Genomic DNA, 18,086 nt, shown 5'->3' on the forward strand with positions numbered 1-18,086 from the left:
CCATCAATCACCCATCAATCACCCCCTGTCACTACCTGTCACTGCTACCCTTCAGATCAGTCCCTAATCTTCCCCTTTTGGGAACCCAATCACCCGCCCACCCCCTCAGATTGCCCTGAGACCCCCTCTGATCAACTTGCCAGTGCATTGCTTGCATATATTCTACCCTGTAGTTACCTTCTGATCACCTATCAATCACCCCGTCACCCCCTGTCACTGCTACCCATCAGATTAGACCCTAATCTGCCCCTTGCGGGCACCCAATCACCCACCCGAACCCTCAGATCGCCCACAGACCCCCCCGCCAGTGCATTGCTTGCTTATTTTCTCCTCTGTAATTACCTACCGATCACCTATCAATCACCCCGTCACCACCTGTCACTGCAGGCTCCTGATCACCCTCCCCCCTGCCCTTATATCTCCCTCTGATCACTCCACCCTGCCCTAGATCACCCCCCTGCCATTATGTATATCTAATCTCCTGTCTGTAACGCTTGATTGTGCTTTGATTGGCTCCAATTGTCTCAATTGCCCTGTGACTGACTTAGATTGTCCCGTGATTGGTTTTTGATTGTCCTGTGATTGGCTTCGATTGTGCTGTGATTGGCTTCGATTGTCCCGTGATTGGCTTCGATTGTCCCGTGATTGACTTCGATTGTCCCGTGATTGGCTTCGATTGTCCCGTGATTGGCTTCGATTGTCCCGTGATTAGCTTCGATTGTCCCGTGATTGGCTTCGATTGTCCCGTGATTGGCTTCGATTGTCCCGTGATTGGCTTCGATTGTCCCGTGATTGGTTTTCGATTGTATTGTGATTGGCTTCGATTGCCCCGCGATTGGCTTTGATTGCGCTGACTGGCTGTGATTGCCCTCTAATCACTCTTATTGGCTCTAATTGTGTTGTAATTGCCTTGATTGCCCTCTGATTGTCTGTGATTGTTTCTGATTGCCCCCATTGCTGTCTGATTGCCCCCTGATCCCCCCCCCCCCCCCGGTCACTATCCTAGTGATCTAAAAATAGTGTTTTTAGTATCACTAGTGTTAACAGTTAGGCCAGTTCGCTAGGCCCCTGTGTTAGTGTCAGTTAGCGCTCAGCCCACCACACCACAGTCACTAATTAGTCGCTGATTAGCGTCATCACTGTCGCTAATCAGCATTGGTACTATATAGTATCTGTAAGTGATCATTACTGATCGCACACAGATCTATATTGGGGTCATTAGGATCCACTAAAAACGCAGTGTTTGCCGATCAGGCCTGATCGTTCGCCTGCACTTGCGTTCAGCCCGCCCCACCGCAGTGACAGAATTTTTTTTCTGATCACTGCAAAAAACACTGTACAATAGCTGTGGCACTGTAAAGATCAGTTTTGATTTTTTTTTTCCAAAACTCAGTGACCACAGCTTTCTGCTCCGCAAGTACTCCCTTTTGCTAGGTAGGTGCTCTTTTTCCTGGGTAGTCTCAGAGGAATACCCCCTAAATTTAGCAGCCCACCATGGCAAGAAAGGGGTATTCCGATGAGGAGGTTCTCAGGTACATGGCCCAGTCGGATGAGGACGATTGGGATATCTCATCCGACGAATCTTCTAGGTCAGAGTACAAACCTGTGGACAGCAGTGGCTCGCTGACCGATAGCGATAACGAGGTTGAGGTCCCGGCTAGAGCCAGGCGTACCACACCCCATGTCACTGGACCGCAGGATCTGCCTCAAGGGCAGCAGAGTGGAGCTAGCGCTGGTCTGAGGTTTCATGGTGAGGCATACACCAGCAGCGCAGCATCTCCTGGACCTGGCACCAGTACTTCCGTAGACCCTGGTGAAGTGGTGAGCACCAGAAGGGAAGTTGAAACTGGTTCGGTGGCACGTGCATTAAGACCCGAGTCGCAGCCACCGAGAAAACGGGCCTGTACTACCCATAGTCTTCCAGAGGTGCTGGCAAATCCCAATTGGCAATCCCCTGGTTCCGCCGCACCCGTACTGCCCCCTTTCACCGCCCAGTCTGGAGTCCAGGTGGAGACAGATAATCTAGTAACGGCCCTAGATTTTTTTCATCTGTTCTTCACCGAGGATCTCTACAACTTAATTGTGGCTGAGACCAACCGTTATGCCACACAATACATCACCGACAACCCGGATAAGTACTATTCCCAGGCTTACCGGTGGAAACCACTCCAAGTTTCCGAACTTAAAACTTTTTTGGGCCTTCTCCTTAACATGGGTCTAGTCAAATTGAATGTATTGCGGTCTTATTGGTCTACGCGCCCAATATATCACCTGCCCATGTTCTCTGCTGTCATGTCCAGGACACGGTTTGAGATGATCCTGCGCTTCCTGCACTTCAATGACAACACAACCTGTCATCGGAGTGACCACCCTGCTTATGACCGGCTCCACAAAATTCGGCCCCTCACAGACCACGTCATCAAAATTTGCAGATGCTTATACCCCTGAACAGCACATTTGTGTAGACGAGTCCCTCATACATTTTACCGGGCGCCTTGGCATCAAACAGTACATCCCAAGCAAGCGTGCCCGGTATGGGGTGAAACTGTATAAGCTCTGTGAAAGGGCCACAGGCTATACTTATGGTTTTAGGGTCTATGAGGGAAAAGACTCAAAATTGGAGCCAGTCGGATGCCCTGACTACCTGGGGAGCAGTGGCAAGATTGTGTGGGACTTGATGTCACCTTTGTTCCAGGAGGGGTACCATCTTTATGTGGACAACTTCTACACAAGTGTGGCCCTCTATCAGCATTTAAAGATAGAAGGGATCCGCTGCTGTGGCACCGTGCGGCCTAGTCGCCGGGGCTTCCCCCAACGGCTCGTTAGTACCCGGCTTGCACGGGGGGAGAGGGCTGCCTTGTGTACAGATGACCTGCTCGCGGTGAAATGGAAGGACAAGAGGGACGTTTACCTTCTGTCCACCATTCACACAGACACGACAGTCCAAATTCAACGGGCAACTGAGGTCACTGAAAAACTTCTCGCCGTCCACGACTATAATGCTTACATGGGAGGGGTGGACTTCAATGACCAGATGTTAGGGCCCTATTTAGTTTCCCGCAAAACCAGACGCTGGTATAAAAAAGTGTCTGTTTATCTAATTCAATTGGGTATTTACAACAGCTTTGTTCTCTACAGTAAGGCTGGGAGAACTGGAGCGTTCCTTAAATTCCAGGAAGACATCGTTATGGAACTCCTGTATCCAGGAGGTGCCGTGGCCCAACCCCAAAATGCAGTTAGCCGGCTGCATGAAAGGCACTACGCCTTTCCCATTCCGAGTGGCCCAAATCAACGCACCCCAAGAAAACGTTGTCGTGTCTGCAGCAGGGCTGGAACAAGGCGTGACACCTATGTTTACTGTCCCATGTGTCCTGACCAGCCTGGTCTATGCCTAGGGGAGTGTTTCCAGAGGTATCATGAGCAGATACACTTTTAGAGAGTAGGGAACTCCAAACATAGCAGTAGGCACACAAGGGTCTCTGTGCTATTTCACACTGGCGTGATGCGTTAGGGAAAATTGCCTAGCGAAAGTCACACTTTGCGGTCCCCCCCTACGCCGGAAGTGCTTGACTTAACGCTAGTGCATGCCTACGTTACTGGGTGGCTTCTGTGGTAATTTGGGTCGGCACGGAAGTCATGTTAGTCTACGGCGACGCAGTTACTTACTAGGCCGAATGCGATTACTGTCGAATGCTACTCTAGCGGTATTCTCTGAAGGTCTGTTTGGGGCGATGCGGTGCGCGCGACCCACCGGATACGCCAATATGCAGTGTGAACCCAGACATCAGGTTTTCAGAGACCCTAATACACAGTGCTGCCAGAAACCTCTCCTTTCACTTGGGACAAAGTGCATAATGTACTTCGCCACATCTCTGTGCGATTTGCACTTTGCATATTGTCCCATGGGGGACGAGAGGTTTGTCCTCAGAAAGGTAAGAAAAAAAAAACAAATAAAAAAAACAGGTAAGCAAAAAAGTTAATGTTTGGTTCCCAATGTTAATGTTTGGGTTAAAAATGTTCATTAAAGTTTATAAAAGTTGATGTTAATGAAGTTATTGCTTTGCTGCTTGCTTGTTTTTTTTGTGTGTGTTTTTCTCTCTTTTTTCCATCCTTTACCCTTCCAGGTGGACCGAACGACCGACCAACCAGCTGCAGCACTGATGGTGCATCCTGACAGAAGCATTGTGTGTCTGTCAGATTACACACAAGTCGGTGCATGCAGCGCTGCAGGACGAGATTTCTCCTCTGCAGTAAAAAAGATACGTTTGCCGAGGCATATGAGCTGAGGGGTGGTGTTGGAGCTCCTATGCTTTGGCAAGCACTTTGTATCAAAAAAGAACTCTGGCAATGATTTGTTCATCCACATCGATCAGTGTGAATGGATTAATCGGCTTTGCCAGGGCATACGAGCTGAGTGGGTGGACGTTTTTGGGTGGCAGCTCCTATGTCCTGGCAGACGCCTTCCCCTCTTTTTTTTTTCACATTTTTTTGGCAGATATTTTTTCATCCACATTGATTGATTGATTGATTGACTGTCATTTTTCCTTTCAGCCCAGAGTGCATTACCCGTATGCCCAAAATAAGGAGTATAGCAGAAACTCCTAATACTGGCCATACATGTAATGATTGCAGAGACCCTAAAATGCCAGGACAGACCCCACGAATGATGCCATTTTGGAAAGAGGACACCCCAAAGTATTCTGTGAGGTGCATGGTGAGTTCATAGAATATTTTATTTTTTGTCACAAGTTAGCAGAAATTGTTGTATGTTTTTTTCACAAAATGTCATTTTCCGCTTACTTATGACAAAAAAAATTTTTTTCTATGAACTCACCATGCCCCTCATGGAATACCTTGGGGTGTCTTCTTTCCAAAATGGGGTCATTTGTGGGGTTTGTTCACGGTCCTGGCATGTGGGGGGGTTGCTAAATTGTGAGCACCCCTGTAAAGCCTAAAGGTGCTCATTGGACTTTGGGCCCCTTTGCGCAACTAGGCTGCTAAAAAAGTGTCACACATGAGGTATCGCTGTACTCAGGAGAAGTAGTATAATGTGTTTTGGGGTGTATTTTTACACATACCCATGCTGGGTGGGAGAAATAGCTCTGTAAGTGGACAATTATGTGTAAAAAAATCAAAAAATTCTGATTTACAGAGATATTTCTCCCACCCAGCATGGGTATGTGTAAAAATACACCGCAAAACAAATTATAATACTTCTCCTGAGTACGGGGATACCTCATGTGTGGCACTTTTTTGCACCCTAACTGCGCTAAGGGGCCCAAAGTCCAATGAGTACCTTTAGGATTTCACAGGTCATTTTGCGAAATTTGGTTTCAAGACTACTCCTCACGGTTTAGGGCCCCTAAAATGCCAGGGCAGTATAGGAACCCCACAAGTGACCCCATTTTAGAAAGAAGACACCCCAAGGTATTCAGTTAGGAGTATGGTGAGTTCATAGAAGATTTTATTTTTTGTCACAAGTTAGCGGAAAATGACACTGTGTGAAAAAAAACAAAATCAATTTCCGCTAACTTGTGACAAAAAAATAAAATCTTCTATGAACTCACCATACTCCTAACTAAATACCTTGGGGTGTCTCCTTTCTAAAATGGGGTCACTTGTGGGGTTCCTATACTGCCCTGGCATTTTAGGGGCCCTAAACCGTGAGGAGTAGTCTTGAAACCAAATTTCGCAAAATGACCTGTGAAATCCTAAAGGTACTCATTGGACTTTGGGCCCCTTAGCGCAGTTGGGGTGCAAAAAAGTGCCACACATGTGGTATCGCCGTACTCAGGAGAAGTAGTATAATGTGTTTTGGGGTGTATTTTTACACATACCCATGTTGGGTGGGAGAAATATCTCTGTAAATCACAATTTTTTAATTTTTTTACACACAATTGTCCATTTACAGAGATATTTCTCCCACCCAGCATGGGTATGTGTAAAAATATACCGCAAAACAAATTATACTACTTCTCCTGAGTACGGGGATACCTCATGTGTGGCACTTTTTTGCACCTTAACTGCGCTAAGGGGCCCAAAGTCCAATGAGTACCTTTAAGATTTCACAGGTCATTTTGCGACATTTGGTTTCAAGACTACTCCTCACGGTTTAGGGCCTCTAAAATCCCAGGGCAGTATAGGAACCCCACAAGTGACCCCATTTTAAAAAGGAGACATCCCAAGGTATTTAGTTAGGAGTATGGTGAGTTCATAGAAGATTTTATTTTTTTGTCACAAGTTAGCGGAAATTGATTTTAATTGTTTTTTTTTTCACAAAGTGTCATTTTCCGCTAACTTGTGACAAAAAATAAAATCTTCTATGAACTCACCATACTCCTAACTGAATACCTTGGGGTGTCTTCTTTCTAAAATGGGGTCACTTGTGGGGTTCCTATACTGCCCTGGCATTTTAGGGGCCCTAAACCGTGAGGAGTAGTCTTGAAACCAAATTTCGCAAAATGACCTGTGAAATCCTAAAGGTACTCATTGGACTTTGGGCCCCTTAGCGCAGTTGGGGTGCAAAAAAGTGCCACACATGTGGTATCGCCGTACTCAGGAGAAGTAGTATAATGTGTTTTGGGGTGTATTTTTACACATACCCATGTTGGGTGGGAGAAATATCTCTGTAAATCACAATTTTTTAATTTTTTTACACACAATTGTCCATTTACAGAGATATTTCTCCCACCCAGCATGGGTATGTGTAAAAATACACCGCAAAACAAATTATAATACTTCTCCTGAGTACGGCGATACCTCATGTGTGGCACTTTTTTGCACCCTTACTGCGCTAAGGGGCCCAAAGTCCAATGAGTACCTTTAGGATTTCACAGGTCATTTTGCGAAATTTGGTTTCAAGACTACTCCTCACGGTTTAGGGCCCCTAAAATCCCAGGGCAGTATAGGAACCCCACTAGTGACCCCATTTTAGAAAGAAGACATCCCAAGGTATTCAGTTAGGAGTATGGTGAGTTCATAGAAGATTTTATTTTTTGTCACAAGTTAGCGGAAAATGACACTTTGTGAAAAAAAACAATTAAAATCAATTTCCGCTAACTTGCAACAAAAAAATAAAATCTTCTATGAACTCACCATACTCCTAACGGAAAACCTTTGGGTGTCTTCTTTCTAAAATGGGGTCACTTGTGGGGTTCCTATACTGCCCTGGGATTTTAGGGGCCCTAAACCGTGAGGAGTAGTCTTGAAACCAAATGTCGTGAAATGACCTGTGAAATCCTAAAGGTACTCATTGGACTTTGGGCCCCTTAGCGCAGTTGGGGTGCAAAAAAGTGCCACACATGTGGTATCGCCGTACTCAGGAGAAGTAGTATGATGTGTTTCGGGGTGTATTTTTACACATACCCATGCTGGGTGGGAGAAATATCTCCGTAAATGGACAATTGTGTGTAAAAAAATCAAAAAATTGTGATTTACAGAGATATTTCTCCCACCCAGCATGGGTATGTGTAAAAATACACCCCAAAACACATTATACTACTTCTCCTGAGTACGGCGATACCACATGTGTGGCACTTTTTTGCAGCCTAACTGCGCTAAGGGGCCCTAAGTGCAATAAGCACCTTTAGGCTTTACAGGGGTGCTTACAATTTAGCACCCCCCAAAATGCCAGGACAGTAAACACCCCATAAATGACCCCATTTTGGAAAGTAGACACTTCAAGGTATTCAGAGAGGAGCATAGTGAGTCCGTGGCAGATTTCATTTTTTTTTGTCGCAAGTTAGAAGAAATGGAATTTTTTTTTTCCTTTTTTTTTGTCACAAAATGTCATTTTCCGCTAACTTGTGACAAAAAATAAAATCTTCTATGAACTCACCATGCCTCTCAGTGAATACTTTGGGATGTCTTCTTTCCAAAATGGGGTCATTTGGGGGATATTTATACTATCCTGGAATTTTAGCACCTCATGAAACATGACAGGTGCTCAGAAAAGTCGGAGATGCTTCAAAATGGGAAAATTCACTTTTTGCACCATAGTTTGTAAACGCTATAACTTTTACCCAAACCAATAAATATACACTGAATGGGTTTTTTTTTATCCAAAACATGTTTGTCCACATTTTTCGCGCTGCATGTATACAGAAATTTTACTTTATTTGAAAAATGTCAGCACAGAAAGTTAAAAAAAATCATTTTTTTTGCCAAAATTCATGTCTTTTTTGATGAATATAATAAAAAGTAAAAATCGCAGGAGCAATCAAATAGCACCAAAAGAAAGCTATATTAGAGAGAAGAAAAGGAGGTAAAATTCATTTAGGTGGTAGGTTGTATGACCGAGCAATAAACCGTGAAAGCTGCAGTGGTCTGAATGGAAAAAAAGGCTCTGGTCCTTAAGGGGTTTTATGACTGCAGTCCTTAAGTGGTTAAACACACTATAGCTCCAGGTTCAATAACCATTGGGCTTACAGATATAAAGGTGTATCAAAAATGTATTATACAGCTCATAAATGAAGGTAAATGTTTTTGATTAGTTTAAAAATAAGCATATTTAAAACTAATCAGAAGGAGACACCTGGTGGGAAAAGCAGTAACTGCAGATCTAATTTTCCTATACCATGCTGGCATCTGGTACAATGGAGATACATTCACTCATTTGATCCCTATTACCGTTAATAGCAACAACCTGCACTAAACCTTTGGTTCTGTATAGCTGTACAATCTTAAACCTTTGCACATTTTGTAAACCATACAATGATGAAATACATGGTTCACAGTGAACTTTGTCAATGTCCTAGGTAAGAATGAAACACGTGAATGTCCTCAAGTTACCATGAGTGGCACCAAAAGTAAGTCTACAGACATTTGATACTTCTGCATTTCTCCATTATTTTCTGTGCATTTCATAATGGACGGAATGGATGCAGCAACATTTCATTTTAATATCCTGCTCAGTTTCCTTCTTTTTGATGGAAATGCATAACCCAAAAAATGTAATCCAATTACACACATACTCTTCTCACACTGCTGTTTTGTAAAGACTCTAAATGTCAGATTTCCTTTAGAACAAAAGTGACTTCTGTATCATTTCCGGGTGGAAACACGCATGAGGTCCAGTTCAGTTACAGTTGGTGTGAGTGAAATTATTATATAAGCTTAGACATTCCTCCGCTATCAAGGGCTTTTTGAACTGGAGATTTTACATTTTTTATGGCTTGCAATTTTGAGGTGAATACCAATTTTTCTGGCGTGTTAAATTATTTAGCTTGGGCAAAAGGATTCTGCCTTCATGTGTGTTAAAGGCCAGTACTTTACTACAGTACTACATTTTTATAAACCTTTTATTAAAACTAAAAGGCATATCCCCCTACATTAAGCTCCAAAAAAATGAGCTAGGACACGGGACCAGCAAACTGACATAATACGCCAGATTCTCCAAATATACGTTGGATGGCTAATCAATGTAGCCATTAGTATTGTATTGTGCATTTTTCTATCATTAAAGATTCCTTTTCTGTCAGATGACCTATCAGTGGCTTACCTGTAAATGAGGTGTTGATCACATCATCTAATAATGAAATTATGTATTAGTCAATCAAGTTGCCTAGTGCAATACAGTATCAACTGCAACAACCTTTCACCTGCTGATCTATACATATTGTGATCCAGATGTGAAAAAAGCATATGTCAACCAACGTGGTAGCCACAATGGCCATCTACCCTTAATCCTAGCACATAGGACCACAAATACAACAGAGTCAGGGCCCTTTTCCACCTGCAGTCGCTAGCGTTCACGCTGAACGCTAGCGATTGCTGAATCGCAAAACCGGCGATTCCCCGACGTTTTGCGGCCGCGATTTTGCTATGCTATGCACTGCATAGCAAAATCGCAGCAAATATCGCTCCGCCGCGCGTTCGCGTTCGGGTAAAAAACGAATCGCGGTAGTGGAAATGACCTACCGTGATTCCTATGTTAAAAAGCAAACCGTAGCGATTGTAAAATCGCTAGCGGTTTGCGAGTTTGCGATTCAGCCAGCGCAAACGCGCTGGTGGAAAAGGGCCCTTAAACTGTTTTCTTCTAAAGAGTTAGCAAGGTCAAGCATTTCAAGTTCACCTCCTCAAAATCATACTGGTAGGTGAACCAGCTTACCCTCCAACTTACTCTACATTCATAGCATTTTCTTATTATTTACATAGCATTAACATATTTCATAGAGCTGTACTTATGAAAAGGGAATCATACAATAGGATTGCAAATATCAGTTTATTCACTTACCACAATGTGACTGGAATACTTGGGGCTTCACTACCTGATTGCAGACATTACAGACCACTAGAAAGAAGTCATCATGAGCTGGGTAATGTCCAAATAAGTGCATGTCTGGAAAATAAACACACATACATAATGTTAGCAGCATTTACACCAAGGCCTTCAAATCTGTCCCATTGCCGTTTATGCATTTTAATTACTGTCTTTAGCTGTGTATCAACAATCATAATGTCCTCTCCTTTTTCAAAACATTCACATTTTGAATATGATACTTTAATGCATATCTAAACCCCAAACTTTATTTAGAGCTTTGGGTAGAGTAAGGAATAGAACCATCACTAGGGTTTTATTGCCATCAGGGTCCACAGTGAGTAATTATTTTCATATTTTCTGTTGCACTTATGGGTATTGCTGAGGACAGATGGTGAAAGAATATCTCCTCCATATAGGCATTAATATCCATAAAAACATGCTCCTAGAGTAGAAGATAGAATTCCCAACATGTTTCTACTGCTGTGTCCACTGGGGACATTTTACTCACTACTTGTCCTTCTCATAAGTGCCGAAACAGGTAGTGAGAGTAAATCTCTTTAATGGGGGGCACTAAGAGCAATATCAAACTGAAAATGGTTCTACCCCTTCCACGCTCTATAAAAATGGCAAAATTGGCTCCAGGTTTCATTGGTCCTAAACTATAAATGTTCAACAGAAAAAAAAAAACCTGAACAGACCTGAATAGACATAGGGTGTGTTTTTTCAATACAAATTATACTTATGTCTTTATAAAATCACCTCTAAAAGATGAGGTTCAAAGAAAGAAATCTATGTGTAACATAACATTCATGCTCTACACAAGCAGTTTAGCGGGTGCAGAGCACTCCTGCTGCAGAAGACAGGATCAGCCGGCGCCAGCCCCTACCAGGTTCAAGTTCATGCAAATTATATGCTAATTTCATGCAGTTTCATGTCTGAAAATTGATATTTTCTGATATACACTGCAGTCTGTTACTACTACTATATGCTTCATTTCAAACTATAATTTACTATCTTCTGACTGTTTTGTATTGAAGATTAGAATAATTTTTTTTACTCCTGACTACAGCTAATTTGTCAGTATACGGACCATGTTGAATATATTCTAAAATAAAAATGAATAAATAAAATCAGGCACATCAATTTTCTCTTGTCTAGAGTGGCCAGGAGAGGATGACACTCAGCTTAGTGCCTCATGGAAGCACCCTTCAGTTTTAATAAGAGGCTCTCTTCAGCCACAGCTACTACATCAATATTTTACTCAGGAAATCTCACCACAACAAGCCAAGCTAAAAACCACAGTTATTGATCCTCATGATATTATATAACTGGTACCTGGTGGAGAAAAAAATGATCTTTCATTGGGTATTCGCCCAGAGCGCAGTGAAAGAGGAGGGCACAGTGATGGAGGGGGGAGCTGCGGCCACACTGGGACTCAGCCACGGTGAAGGTAGGCCGACTTCTCCCTCCCTCTCCTTGGGGCCCCCTTCTGTTCTCCCCCACCCGTCCGCTGCAGAGTGAGTGGGAAGCCTCATAGAAGAAGAAACTCCCCTCTTTCCTGGCTCCAAGCAATGCTCAACTTGAGGCCAGACTCCTCTGCCTGCAGCACCGCTTAGCTTACTCTCTCTACTTCCAGATTAGCAGGAAGTAGAGAGAGTAACAGGCACTGCAGGTAGAGGAGCCAAGCTCAAGAGAACATCGCTTGGAGCTAGGAAGGAGGTGACTTGCTTCTTCAACACGGCTTCCCGCTGCGCTCACTCTGCAGTGGAGGGGGGAGCACGGGGTGGGGTGTTGCACCAGGGAGAAAGAGGGAGAAGTTGCCCCCCCTACCAATGGCTGAGTCTCAGTGTGGCGTGCCTCTCCCACTCACTTAAATGGGTGCACCTATGCCTAGCTAACCTAATCTATACTGGGGGCACATACAGCTTGCTACCTATACTGGAGGCACCTATGTTTGGCTACCTATACTGCAGACACCTATGCCTGGCTATCTATACTGGAGGCACCTATGAGGTGGAGACCTATACTGGGGGCACCTGTGCTGGCTACCTATACTGTGGGCACCCATGCCTAGCTACCTATACTGGGGGCACCCATGCCTGGCTACCTATACTGGGGGCACCCATGCCTGGCTACCTATACTGGGGGCACCCATGCCTGGCTACCTATACTGGGGGCACCCATGCCTGGCTACCTATACTGGGGGCACCCATGCCTGGCTACCTATACTGGGGGCACCCATGCCTGGCTACCTATACTGGGGGCACCCATGCCTGGCTACCTATACTGGGGGCACCCATGCCTGGCTACCTATACTGGGGGCACCCATGCCTGGCTACCTATACTGGGGGCACCCATGCCTGGCTACCTATACTGGGGGCACCCATGCCTGGCTACCTATACTGGGGGCACCCATGCCTGGCTACCTATACTGGGGGCACCCATGCCTGGCTACCTATACTGGGGGCACCCATGCCTGGCTACCTATACTGGGGGCACCCATGCCTGGCTACCTATACTGGGGGCACCCATGCCTGGCTACCTATACTGGGGGCACCCATGCCTGGCTACCTATACTGGGGGCACCCATGCCTGGCTACCTATACCAGGGGCCCCCATGCCTGGCTACCTATACCAGGGGCCCCCATGGCTGGCTACCTATACCGAGGGCACCTATGTCTGGCTACCTATACTGAGGGCACCCATGTCTGGCTACCTATACTGAGGGCACCTATGTCTGGCTATCTCGTATACTGGGAGCACCTATGCCTGGTTATCTACACTGGGGGGCACCTATAGCTGGCTACCTATACTGGGGGCACCTATAGCTGGCTACCTATACTGGGGGCACCCATGTCTGGCTATCTATACTAGCGGCCCCCATGTCTGGCTACCTATACTAGGGGCATCTAGGTCTGGCTACCTATACCGAGGGCACCTATGTCTGGCTATCTATACTGGGAGCACCTATGCCTGGTTATCGATACTGGGGGGGCACCTATAGCTGGCTATCTATACTGGGAGAAACTATGCCTGGTTACCTATACTGGGGGCACCTATGCCTGGCAATCTATACTGGGGCACCCATACCTGACTACCTACACTGGGGTTGTAGTATAGGTTTACCAGTCCTCGGGAAGGGGGGGGGTGCAATTTTTACACCCCTGCCCTTGGTGCAATTTAGCCTAGAAACTGTCCTGACTCCAGGAATTTAACCTGGGTTCCTACAGACCTATAAATGTTATGGTAATTTAAAGCTACAGCCATGGGCAGCTTTGTTGGTACCTCATACAGATCACTGATAAAGTGATTTATGTCTACCAAAAATGGTGATTAAATGTAAAGCAACTGTCCCATGCATACCAGCAGGCCATTGATGTCACTGAGTAAAGCAGAGAAATTGTGTAAAGAGAAACAGGACTGCATGCCCTACAAAGATATTCTGAAGTGTCCTGGCCATATTTGTTGGTACCCATAGAAAAGATTAAAAAAAATTGGTTTAGAGTGGTTTATGAAACGGTTTTGTTTAATTAGTGTCACACATATCCTAAATCCAGCATTAAGCCATTCAGCCTATTTAACTGGTTCCAGATTTGATAACAAATCTATGCCATTTATGGCTGCTTATTCCTGCCAGAGCGTAAATTTCAATCATGCCACACAGTCCTCTTGCTCTAGCCATTCCCACCACTGTCCATGTTACTGCACTTGCTCGCTTTGCTGTCACGCTAACAGCAGGGCTTCCGTATCTCAGTCTCTCCTGATCCCATGATTGCTGTGAACCAATCACAGCAGTAACATGATTTAAAAGGGAAAGGATGGATCTGGTCTGAAAGAAGCCAGAGCAATTTGGTATGGAAAAGGTTAAAATGAAGAAAAGTAGTTACACTGTTTTGGTTTAAGGTCCATGTGTTTGTGGCCAAACTCCCTGGATACCGCCACAAGAGGAATATCATACCTCAGAATGGGCAGAAGCATAGTAAGAAGGATTGACAAAACTCAAGTACAACTTCCAAAGAAATACCAGCTGAACTTCATGGTCATGTTCCATGAGTATCTGATCACACCATCCAGGAGGACTCTAGCAAGTCATAATCCTTCTGGGAGAATGTCCTTTGGACAGACAAGACAAAACTGGAAATTTTGGACAAGTGACATCAGCTCTATGTCGGGAAAAAAAAAGGTGTTAAGGAAAAAAGGACCATACCTGTTGAGAAATTTGGAAGTAGGTCAATTATGGTTTTGAACTACTTTGCTGCCTCTAGCACAGGGTGCCTTAAATATGTGAAGAGAAAGACGAGATTTCAAGACTACCAAGACATTCTGGAACAAAATGTACAACTTAGTCTAAAAAAAACTCTCAGTTGCAGGCATGGATCCTCCAATATACCCAAGAATGGCAACAAAAAAACACTGCACTATTCTGAAGCAGCCTTTTATGAGTTCTGATTTGAATCCTATCAAAAGAACTAAAAGAAGCAGCGTAGAGAAGGAACGCTTTAAACTTTAGACAGCTGGAGCAGGTAAAAAAGGATCATTGGACCAAACTACTATTGAAAGGTGCAGAACTCTCACCGAGAGCTACAACAATCACTTGTTTGCAGTGATTGGCTATAAAGGTTTTGCTCAAGTGTGACGCTAAAAACAGATCTCATCATTTTCCTAATTTTTGTTTTTGTGTATTTAAAATATTCCTTTGATTCAAAACTTTAAAGTAGAGCCTGATTTTTTTTTTATTAAATATTAAACATTACAAGTGCTAATTAGGGATAAGCGAGAACGCTCTCGCGAAAAGTGTGTCCAATGCAGAGTGTGGTAGTAGGCGAGAGCGGGAAATGCACGGTTAACTCACCTGGCTTCCACCTGCATTCCAGTGTGTTCTATTGGTGTACACTTCCACATTTAAAGCCAGAAGGTAGTCTTCTTTAGCTTAAAAGGAATGGATGTATATGAACAAACATGCAGGCCAGACCCCATTCTCAGCGTCAGGTCTGACCAGGGCTGTGGAGTCGGTCCAAAAATCCACCGACTCCGACTCCTCAGTTTAGGATTCCACCGACTCCGACTCCGACTCCACGACTCCGACTCCTCTAATTTGCATATTACAATTTTGTTGATTAAAAGTATGTAACATGAAATTCGTCTCATAACTGCCAACGCTTAGGAATTTTACAAGACAACTGAAGTGAGAAGGATATGTAGACTACTATATTTATTCCCTTTAGACTAAAACTAGTCCTTGGTAAGAGTACTTGTAAAAGGTACAAACCGGAACAAAGAACATCTATCAGGCCCTAGGCAATGTAAGTGTGGGTACATGTAAGAATGATGTGCAGGTACTCTGCAGGGGAATGAGGAGATTGTAAACAGACAACACCTCTGTGTTCAATGTGCACAGCATTTTCAGTGGATTCCCTGCAGCTCTGTGGGGAGTGCATATGTAGAGTATAGTACTACTGTGTAACAAAGTAAACCTGAGACAGATGAAATTAAAGTTTTATACATACCTGGGGTAACCTCCAGCCCCCTTCAGGCTAATCAGTCCCTCGTTGTCCTCCTCCACCACCTGGATCTTCTGCTATGAGTCCAGGTACTTGAGCCAGTCAGGCGTAGTGCGCATGCACACACTCCGCCGCCAGGAGCATATTACACCTGTGCAGCACTATTGCGCAGGTGCAGAATGTTCCTGGCTGTGGGAGCCGCTGACTGACTGAATTACCGGGACTCATAGCAGAAGATCCGGGTGGTGGAGGACAGTGAGGGACTGATTAGCCTGAAGGGGGCTGGAGGAAGCCCCAGGTATGTATAAAACTTTACTTTTCATCCGTCTCAGTTACCCTTTAATTTGTAGTCACCAAACCAAATTTTAATAACATATCAAATTATTTTATTTCATCAGCAAAGGGAGTGCATACATTTGCATAAATCAGCATCAATGCAGAATTATTTCCATCTTGTTGACCATCTCTATTAGTGACATAGCTACACATCAGGCTTTATTCTTACAGCATAGATGTTATTTAGTATATATAAGAGATTCCTGTGTACACATCATATATACAGTCACAATCAGATATGTATATCTGACCTTAAAAATACGTGGACTGCTTTATTGAAGCAGCACAAGTAACTAATTTTGATTGGTTTATTTCATTTTTGTATACTAAGCACAGCTATTACTGTATATATACTGTATATATACATTATTTTTAATGACTATTATCTGAGAAATAGAACATTTTATCATATTTTCTATTTTAATTAGTTACAAATTCATTAGGAGTCGGAGTCGGAGTCGGTGCATTTTTTCCCGACTCCGACTCCGACTCCAGGCACCCAAAATTGCCCGACTCCACGACTCCGACTCCACGGCTCCGACTCCGACTCCACAGCCCTGGGTCTGACACCCATCATATTTGATCATTTTACAATCATTAGTGTAACTGACAAGTATAGGCACTCTGGGAAGTCCAATACTGCCAATCAAGTAAGAAAAATGGGTACTATCCAAATAATGTTAATAAAAGTTGGAAAGAGTAAAAACATATACTGCTTTGTGGCTAAAGGGACTAATGTGTTTTAATTTTACACATGCATGGGAATTATATGACAGTGCCTTATGGTACATAAGCAATTATATATATATATATATATATATATATATATATATATATATATATATATATATATATATATATATATATATATATGATTTATATACTGTACATTATTGGCAAGCTGCTCAGCACAATCACATACATAAAACCGCTGTATGAGGGACACACCTGACATTACATTTAATAAATGCTTGGCAAGCCAGCTGTGGTCACAATGACATTATTGCTTTCAATTGGTTCACAGCAGTGCAGCTGAACATGGTGACCTATTAATACTCATGAACAAGAATACAATCCCATGAAACAACATGGTCTCTCAGAAACCATATGAGCTCAGAAAATATTGAAGCTTATAACAGTAACCTGGGAGTTGCAGAAAGTCTGATGTTTCTCACAAACAGAAAGTGATATACTATTCTCTGACCATACACTGGGTCATTCAATACAGCCACTAAGCAGTGATAAAACAGATGGTAAAATAAATACAAGTTTTCTCTTAAAAAATACAACCTGTGCAATGTCATTCATAGTTTGCAGATGACTTCTCAGGTACCTGGAAATCTCCAAGGACTTCCTATGCTAGCTTTCTATCAAAGCCCCTCAAACAACCTCCTCTATCCAGCAAACACTGCAAATGATGGGAACCCAGCTGGCTGTCAAAGGACAGGGAGCTATTTTATAGACTTATTAAAAAAAATGGTGCTGTAACTTGGCACGTAATGACAAAAACGCATATGCGCACTTTAAATGGTGTGCCCCTTTAAGATGCCTTGTCTTGAAAAGTCTTTATATGGGTGTCCTAGAAATGCGAGTTGCAGGCAGTTTGCACCAGGTTGATGGTAGGTACTGATTGTCAGTTGTCCTACCAACATGTAGCCAACAGATTCCCTATGCAGAGCATTATAAAAATAACTTGCATGATGGTTATACAGTATTAAGGGCACTGCTACTCCTACAACTTTTCATTGCACTACAATTTGTGCAAGTCATCCAAGATCATTTGCTACCTTTAGGACAACATCTTCACCCCTCTTCCTCTGCCAGACCTGTTACAACACAACAGGTACAATCACACAAATACATATGTTACAATCACATGTGATATTCATCCGACTTGTATGTTAATTCTGAGTCAGTCACTGTGCTGTAAAACCTAAAAGGACACCTGTAATGCCATAAAAAAGAAAGAGTTTCACTCACCTGGGGCT

At 43.6% G+C, this 18,086-nt stretch overlaps 1 protein-coding gene across 2 annotated transcripts in view; it reads right to left on the bottom strand.

Moving 5' to 3' along the window:
• Positions 1–18,086, bottom strand: part of ATXN7L1 (ataxin 7 like 1) — a 121,710-nt gene that overhangs the window by 65,871 nt on the left and 37,753 nt on the right. The window contains exons 1-2 of one of the 2 annotated variants that reach the window (XM_068276268.1): positions 17,389–17,425; positions 10,235–10,339 (exon numbers count right to left, since the gene is read on the bottom strand). In XM_068276268.1, the coding sequence (XP_068132369.1) occupies positions 10,235–10,337 (103 nt within the window). In that variant the 5' untranslated portion in view covers positions 10,338–10,339; positions 17,389–17,425. Of the gene's footprint in view, positions 1–10,234; positions 10,340–17,388; positions 17,426–18,086 lie in introns of those variants that run through there. The other variant, XM_068276267.1, reaches the window with a different exon arrangement.

The sequence above is a fragment of the Hyperolius riggenbachi genome, chromosome 3 (assembly GCF_040937935.1).
Source record: "Hyperolius riggenbachi isolate aHypRig1 chromosome 3, aHypRig1.pri, whole genome shotgun sequence".
NCBI classification, from domain to species: Eukaryota; Metazoa; Chordata; class Amphibia; order Anura; family Hyperoliidae; genus Hyperolius; species Hyperolius riggenbachi.